Here is a 9,110-nt window from a genome sequence, read left to right as displayed (position 1 = left end):
GTTGCGCAAATTTTAACCTGCGTTATCAAATAAAGTTATGTATGTATGTATGTATGTATGTATTTCGCCAAACGTTCCCTCAATAATGTGCGTTTTGTAAATCTCGAGACCAGACCAAATTTCTTCGTCCTCTGTAAAAAAAGCAGGCGGTCTGGGACCAACTCATTCATCTCGCGCACCTCAGTTGTAAACTTTATTGTGACGTCACAATATAACATTACTTTTTCTCGCAGAACGAACAAGTTGGATGTATATTTATGCGTAGTGGAAAGAGGCGCAGTTATATAAAATGGAGCAGTGACTTTGTTGTGTGGAGCCAGATGTAAAAAAATTGCTGAGCCGAGAGGTAAGGTTTTCTTTTTATTCTAGAAAAGGGTGGATTTCCTTTAACTTCCTTTCCGGTTACAGCCCGTCGAAAAGGCGATCTTGAGACTGTAAATCGAAAAACAGGTGTCGCCAAATTACTTCAATTTTTGCAGCTCTGCACATATCTTGTGATATTCCGATTAGCTGACATTGACATTGACTCGTACAACCTCAAGAACAAGAATGTCTTCACCGATGAATCGACGATTTCGCAAATTTTTGTTTCAGTTCCAGAAAGCAAACGTCTTTGTTGCCATAGTAAACTGAATGCATCTTGTACCAATTTCGTTTATCTGCGCAGGCAACAACCGTTATCGCGAAGTCCTTAACTACACACGTTCGTCTTATTTAAAACAGCTTGAGTTTTAGCTAGTTTTCTTGGAAATACAGGTTGGACCGTAAACGTTCACGGACAATTCTCTAGAAGACTTCGAAGCGTTTTTAGCCGTTCGGAGAACGCAGAAACAAATAACATCACAGTTTTTAAGTATAGCAATTATCAGCGCAGGTGAGCTGCTTGTTAAGCAAATGCAGTAAAGAAGCCCGCGAAAAATTCAAGGATTTGATCTCGAGCCTCCAAGATACGATTCGGTCACTATTACCAACTGAGCTACAAAGCCACATCTTAGGAGCGGGACACATTTTGAAGATTCTTCTTTCCTGTGGAGGAATCTTTTCATAATCTTTTTAATCTTTTTCATTTGATTGCATTAAAAATTATAATTACAGTTTCTGATGGGAGCATGGAACGCATAACGCGTGAAAGTAGCGTGATCTTCCATAACATCGAATTGAAATGTCTTCTTCATGTTTAAACACGAAAGTCGACTTACTTGTAAAATATAGGTAAATGACCTGATGTAAGAAGTTTTACCAACTAAAACTCAAATGCATATAGAAAAGTAAAAGAGTAAAATTTGCGCTTAATAGGCGACCAATCAGGATATTTCTTTCAGACAATTTTCCTGTCAAAAATTTTGCTATTCCACGGTAAAAAGAATCACATTCTGTTGCGGTATAATTTAACCGACAGAAAAACATTACAATCCCACTCTCACCAATAGCGTAGCTCCACTTTCTGCATATAAACCCACACACAACCCACAATTCCTCCAATCACTCTGACGAAGGGCAAACGCTCGAAACATCAGCTTTTTTACTCTTGACGGTGGCCAATTGACGTTTTCAACTCAGTTGTTAATACTAAATTACCTTCTTTATTAAACAGCGAGTAATGTTCTTAACAAGGAGCGACCTCTAAAAGCAGTATAATACTTATCGTTAATAAACTTACTTAAGCACAGCTCAGTCTATATCCTAGCTCACCACTGACACAATCTCACTGCAGACTCCAAAGTTCCTTGAAATAAGCAATCTTCCACAGTAACTCTCTCTCGTCGCACTGACAACAAAAACTTCTCCCAGTACCACATGAGTCTTTATATAAATTCACAAAGTGTTTTCGAACATTCCAGAAGCTTACATAAGAACTGTTTTAGTATTATTACATAACAAATGACTTAATGAAATGTTCTGGAAAGTTCTACGGTATGCAAGTCAGCATGACTCAGCAGTCTGGAGATTTCTAGAAGCAACAACAATTACCCTTAACACACTCCAACAGTAGAACCCAACGTAAATTTTTCCAAAAATTATAGCGGAGCTCGCAGAGCGTAGCCCCATAATTATACAAAATAGTACTAACCTATCAAGCCGAAAAAATTTGGACTTAAGAAAGAGATGCTACTTTTAACATGCGTGGTCAACTGTACCGCGGGCACACCAACGCCACAGCTTTGTCCAGTAGTCTAGTGGTCAGTGCACTGAGCTCCGAGTCGGACGACCCGGGTTCCAGTCCTGGCCGGGACAAGGCGTTGTGCCCTTAAGACGTGCGGGGAAAAAAAAAGTGAGCTCCGCTTTTTAGGCTTGGCTAAATCTATATATTGCACTTACTCATGTCTCATTTTTAAAACAAAAGAAAGTTGATAACTGCAACTTCTAAGAACTACTTCAATTGCCAACGGGACAGATTTCATTTACCATTTTTAAATCGCTCAAAAGCCTCGATATCATCTTCTTTTCGACGTTTTTGTCGGTGCTTACTGCGCATCACTGGTTGAACACCTAACGTGAATCCAAGATTTTTTGGAGCCATCGAAGAGATGAGTTATTTGGTCTTTGCCAGCATGAATTGGACCTCCGCAGACCTTGCACTTGGTGTTGAATTTTGCAGTAGTTCCTGTGATAGCTGGCTTTTTATCAGCGGCTTGCTTTATTTCTCTTGAGGTCTGGCTCAAGGGGCTAAATGATGAAAGAGACGATGGAAATTTTCCAAGGTAAGGTGGCGTTTGCGGAGGAGATAAAGGAGTGATGCCTTCAGGGTACTTTCTTTTTTGCGTCGGGCTCTGATAGATCTTTGAGTCCAAGATATCCTGGCCGTCCTGTTTGACGTTTTCTGGATGTTTCCTTTTGCCGCCCGGACTTTCAAAAATGGCTTCCAAGCCACACTTTACCTTCAGAGGGGAACCACCAGAGATCTGTTGGGAGTCTCTGGCCTCTGCAGCAACCACAGCCATTTCTTGACGGTAGTCTTCGGCCAATTCGTGAGAGGATCGATCTCTATTTGGAGCAAGGACATAGCTCGTGTCTTCTTGCTCCTTCTGGTGATTTTTGATATTCAGATTTTTGTTTGAGATACAAAAATCCTCTGAACATCTTGCAGCGCTGAAGGAGGATGATGTTCCTGAAGAACATTCCCCTAATACCCTTTGTTGATCTTCGCAGTGAGCCTCTAGTACTGACCTTACAGTGGCCTCTTTCATGTCATCAGAGGGCAGGAGAGAAACCGCGACACCATCTCCATGATCTGGGGCAATTTGGGCGTTGGTCTTCACCCCATCAAGCTTATTAAGCTGATTTTGGTTTCTCAGAGCTTTCACCATGTCTTCTTTCAATTTAGTCTTACGCGGTACAGGAAGTGACGTAACGGCACGTGACAAGGAAATGTGCTTGTAAACCAATACAACTTGCCGCACGCCACGGGTGATCGCCGTGTACACATGCTGCCAGTTCTGGTAAAACGGATTTCCCACCACATAGACAATTGTGTCACACTCTGAGCCCTAAGAAAAATGTGGCACAGTATTAGACTGAGTCTCAAGACAGAATCCATACAAAACATGGATCAATGTCAGTATCAGAGCAACCAGGCATCTACCCCTCCCCCAACCCAACATAAACCCAAGCCAGGAGCCCTTACTTGTAAAGGGCTACTGCCCTAACTTGTTATCAGATGACTGCTGTTGAGTCAGGGGAGGGGTAGGTACACAGTTGCTTAGATACCGACATTGATCCCAAAACATTGACTCTTTAACCCTTTAACTCCCAGAGGTGATTAACAAGTAACCTCTCCTGACAATATCCATGCACTATCCAGTAAACAGGTAATGAGAATACTCAAATGTATCAGGTAGTTGTTATCTTGATCTAACACCAAATTCTTGTAACTTATTTACAAGGAAATGTGTAGCAGTAAGAATCAGATCTTGGGAGTTAATGGTTAACCTCTCTAAACCTGTATAATTTTCAATCCTTTACATTTACATGTGAGAATTTAATTGGGCATGTCAAACAAGCAAATCTACTCTCCCCCTATGGTCATCACAAGAGAAGGGTTGGATTTCGTTTTATGCAAGAACTGGAGTAACCTAGTCAACACCTGGAAAAGAGGTAAACATCAGAAGAAGAGGCTCAGCAATGTTGCTAAAATTGGTGTTTGTTTTGCATCTGATTGGTTGATATTCTGGCGAAAGTCTTCCAGACCAATCACAGAGTAAGGTAACACAAAATGAAAACAATTCTGAATTACTTTCTAAACTAAATTGAAAGTTGATGTACCACCAAACCTGGCAACAGAATCAGATATGAGGTCTATGTTTTCCACAAAAACCTGCGCATAAATCATTTCTTTACTGAGAGTGAAGGGGTAAAAGGTGCCACTGCAGCTATTGTTACATTCCTCCATTCTTCAACACAGGTTGTTGTTAGGTGGTTGCTAATTTAAAGATAACTTCTTTAAATTTGCGTTATTTGATTTTAATTTTCCAGTTTGCTAGAAAGAGCTCCTACCTGGAATGTGTGAATGGTTCTTGCCCAAGCATGACTCAGTTTGGCTGATTTCAGTGTCTTGAAATCAACCTTTATTATCTTTTCACCATCGTCTAGACAGTAAAAAATTTTCTTTTTGCTCCTTTCGTCTTGTTCCTGAATGATATCTCTAATGAAGAATATCTCTCCATTACAAATCTTGACAATTTCGTTTTCATACTGATCAAGACACAGCATGTTACGCCTTACACAAACTTTGTCTCCAATTTCAAATTTCAGTTTCCCACGGTGGTCTTTGATGCAGTGTTTGTTGTAATGGAGAGCACATAGTTCATTGATGTTGTCACAGTCTTTTCGTCGCAATGTAACAAATTGAGAGGCTTCAGGTTTGGGCAGGATAAAAGGGTTTGCCTCATTTTTCAGTATGTCTTTAATAATTTCAGTGACAGTGATACTCTCACCGTCGACATTAGAATTGTATTCAACTGAGAAGAAACCTCTTTCTGAATCAAAAAATGGCATCTGCTGCATTGATATTTTTCCAGCATTTTGAACAATAAGCTCTGAATCTGATCGGTGGTTGGTTTGCAGAGTGATGCAGAAGCCATTTTTCTCCAATGTGTGGAAGATATCACCCAGAAAATTCCCAGGCTCAATGGATGGAAGTTGGTTTACATCCCCCAAGAGAATCACTTGTTTAAGATGGGCATACTGACGCAAAATGCTGATCAGCTTGTAGAACACCCTCACCGACACCAGACTGCATTCATCGCACACTAGAAGATGAACTTTGCTGAATTTCCAATCATTGACATTTCCAACCTGATTCTTCCAGTTGAGAAATGTGAAGATGACTGAGTGCAGTGTGTGTGCAGGAATCCCAATTCTTTTCCCTAGGATGGAGGCAGCCTTGCCAGTTGGTGCAGTTAGCAAAACTTCTTCATTTACCTCTTTAAGTTTCTTGTCAACATTATGAGATGAAGTTTCATCTTCTTTACTGCCTGGATCAGTTTCAGTGATTTCATAATCATCAGGGTAATCCCGAATGATTGCATGCTTATCTTGCCCTTCAGAGGTGTCCATATTTGTTTCAAATGAATTTACAGGGTTCTCTTGGTGGAAATTTTCCATTTTTTCCTCTAGTACCTTTTTCAAGATTTCTGACACAACAAATGTCTTACCACAGCCACCCCTACCTGAGAGCACAGCAACTGGCTTTGTTGATATGAGTTGGGCTGCATGAATTTGGTCTATATCACCATTAAATACCTGTAATAAATAAAGTATAGGAAACAGTACAATACGGTTAAACCTCAGTGCTTCTCTAGTCTTCTCTGCACCATTTCAATACATTAGACATTTCTGGGATGAAATTGTGAACTGTGCACGAGAGATATAACTTTAACTATACTATATGAATCATGTACCTTCCTGGTCAATAGTGGAAAGTGATTACATAGATGATTATATAGATATGCTCAGGAATTTGGATGGGGAGGGGGGGGGGTTTGACACCCCTCTACAAAATTTACTTGCATGTCCTCTACCCCCAACTACACAATCATCATACATCATACATACATTTTTGAGTTGCATAGTTCTTTTGGTTACATGTACATGTACTGTAACTTGACCCTCTCCCTGTCAGGTTCTCAAAATTAATTTTCCTTGCTGTCTTTAATGCATTTCTTGTATCGTTCTCTTTTGATAATTTGGAGTTAAAATCAAAACACATCCCCAAGTAGATATTTTTATCTTTTTTCTCAGCACCCTTCTGCTTAACAAACCTGTTATATTGTGTAGTGGGAAAGACTTATGGGCCACCTGATGTGTGGAAAGGTGTTAAAACTACAGTAAAATTCCAAAAATAAGCCCTGGGACTTATATTTTTCAAAGGGCCTTTTTGAGGGGCTTATTTTTGGAAGGGGCTTATATTTCGGAAGGGCTCATTATAGGAGGGAAAATTGCATTCCAAAATTGGCTGGGCTTATAATTGAAGGGAAATTTGTGTCAAAATTTTTGAATGTGCAACTGGTAATATTAGGGTTTTGGCTAGAAATTTGCAACAAATTAATCACACTGAAAATGCCAAGTTCAAACACAATAGCAATAAACTTTATCAGAACAGAAATTCAGTAAAAATGGTAATGTAGTTCAGGCTCAGTTTCATCCAGGAACCTCTGCCACAGATTTTCCCATGCTCAAAGATGGAACATTACATTCTATCACCACAAAGATAATAGGTGAAAAGTGAGGAGCACCAGAAGGAATTTGGGTTCAGGGTGGTGGGATTGAACTTCCTTGCAAATACTTTGTCTATGGACCAAAGGAATTCAAGGTGTGAGTGAAGAGCGAACTGCATAAAAGACAATAAACTTCAACACTAGTTGACCACATTGCTTAACAAGCCCTCGGGGGCTTATATTTGGAGGGGCATATTATAGGAGGTATTTTTGCGTTTCAGTTTTGGGGGGCTTCTATATGGAGGGGCTTATACACAGAGGGGCTTATTTTCAGAATTTTACAGTACTTTTAGAAGATATGTTGCACAATCAGAACCTACTTTCTCATCAATCTCCACATTACTTGTCCAAGGTTTTTCATCCATGACTGCAACAACATTTCTTGCAATTCCTTCTTCATAACGACGAACATGTGTCAAAAAGACATGCCGATTGTCACCCAGATGGTCTTCAGAAGTCCCTACAACATCAATTTCTCTCAAATAGTCAAGACTTTTTTTCCAGTTTCTGACTCCATTTAGCTCCTTTGTCAGCATCTTGAATTCTACATAAGTATGGCCATACTTACGAAGCAATCGTGAAAGGGCATTATATATGTGCAATGCATCTTGCTTGGCAATTGGCATTTGGTCAAGTAGATTGCAGTCTTCAAATGATTTCAGCTTTACCTCACAGCTTGAGAGATTAAATCTTTGTTTGAGAACACTCCAATAACCAAAAACCCAGGGTTCTTTATTTAAGGCCTCATTAAGCTCTTCCAGCTCTTCCTTAGAAGATTCCTCAAAGATTGAACAAACACGACGAGGAAACAGCTGATGAGCATACTTGGTAAACAAAGGAACAGCGAAGGCTTTACCAGTTGCTATTAAGATGAAAAAGTGAAAAAAAGAAATAATAATAACATGTAACAGTTGAACCATGAAACATTGGCACAATAAAAATTATAGTGGATGGTGGATTATTAAGCTGAAATATTGAAATGCTTCTGTCCCAACAGGTCCATGGCTAGTTTCTAAAAATGTAAATTTGCTGGTCAAAATTGAGCAGTTATTGAATGATATGGTTGAATACTTTGTTTTAAAGCCAAATGGAGCCTCTAAACCCATCCAGTCCAGACAAATATATCAGACGTCTAAACACTAGTGAACAGAATAATATAGAAAAAGACAGTGTGGGTAATAAACAGTTTGTGAAATTATATATTTCATAGTGCAAATTATACTAGGTCTCTCTTGTTTAACCATTTCACTTCCATGAGTGACCAGACAGAATTTCTCTTACAATATATAAAAAATATAAAGCAGACAAGTGATAAGAATGAGGAAAAATATCACAATGTGGTCCACTACCAAACTCCCCAAACTAACATTATTTGTATGGCAGACAGTAAGGAGAACTATTAATGAGAACTTGGGAGTGAAAGGGATAAATATATAAACACAATTAGCATAGAACATACTTAAACTTACGCTTACGGTCCAGCGCTGCTCTAATCTGCTCAGCAATGTCGTGACCCTCTTTGTCGGTTTCAGCAAATTTCTCCAAGTTTTTAACCAGATCCTCAAATGTGGGTTTCAAATTTTTTCTCTCAAGAAACTCCAGCAATATCGTGACGTGTTGATCATTCACTTCACAACCTGTGGTGAGGAACTGCGACAGCAAGCTTTTATTCACATCGTCATCCGTTCGAATACTGTACGAAGGCAGTGAAGTAGCGTGCTTAAAGCTCGTCGAAGATTTCGACGCGTCCAATTTGAATTCCACTCTCCACCAAGGATGAGAAAAACGCTCATCAAATTTACCACGCACTCGGATTATGTCCTGTTTAAGACGAAATCGATCGTTTCTAAATTCCATTTCTTGCATTTTCTTCGCACCATTGCGAAGTTTACGCGATGGCTTGAGAACGAAATCAAAATCTTGATCAGCGTCTTCGAAGCCTTCATCCTCGCTTCCACTTTCTAAATCCGAATCTTCCTTCTCTTTGTCGCTGTCTTTTCCCTCAACAAAAACGTAAGAAGAAGTCATAGCACGACCGATTTCAGTCTCAAAGCGAAGTTATAACCTCCTAAAGTATCTAAAAGTCGACAAGTCGACAAGCGACCGCAGGTAACTGACGCGGCTAGTGAACATGCGCTAGGAAGTTTCCCGCGCGAGCAATGTAATGCGCTCTCAACATGACGTGACGCTCTCTATGTTTGTACTTGGGGGTATACAGTGGGTAACATACATTGTTTGATCAAAAGATTATCAGTAAATCTCCATTTTTACTAAAGTTGGTTTTATTTATGATTAATTTACTATAAAGTGAAGATTTCAATCGAAATTTTCTCTCTTTCTTATATTTTTAAACCCGGAAAAATGTTATTTTTGTCCTAATTCTATACTTATCTC

The 9,110-nt window shown here is 39.5% G+C and overlaps 1 protein-coding gene across 1 annotated transcript; it reads right to left on the bottom strand.

Moving 5' to 3' along the window:
- Positions 1 to 1,084: 1,084 nt before the first annotated feature.
- LOC131780146 (DNA helicase B-like) lies at positions 1,085 to 8,802 on the bottom strand. The gene is made up of 4 exons (XM_066172664.1): positions 8,186 to 8,802; positions 7,037 to 7,578; positions 4,495 to 5,742; positions 1,085 to 3,488 (listed from the first exon to the last, which is right to left on the bottom strand). The coding sequence occupies exons 1-4, from the start codon at positions 8,742 to 8,744 to the stop codon at positions 2,466 to 2,468; spliced, it is 3,372 nt and encodes a 1,123-aa protein (XP_066028761.1). The 5' UTR covers positions 8,745 to 8,802; the 3' UTR covers positions 1,085 to 2,465.
- Positions 8,803 to 9,110: the final 308 nt, after the last annotated feature.

This window comes from Pocillopora verrucosa, chromosome 9 (genome assembly GCF_036669915.1).
Source record: "Pocillopora verrucosa isolate sample1 chromosome 9, ASM3666991v2, whole genome shotgun sequence".
Classification (NCBI taxonomy): Eukaryota; Metazoa; Cnidaria; class Anthozoa; order Scleractinia; family Pocilloporidae; genus Pocillopora; species Pocillopora verrucosa.
Note: the sequence above shows the minus strand (reverse complement) of the source record. Positions and strands in the feature narration are given on the sequence as shown.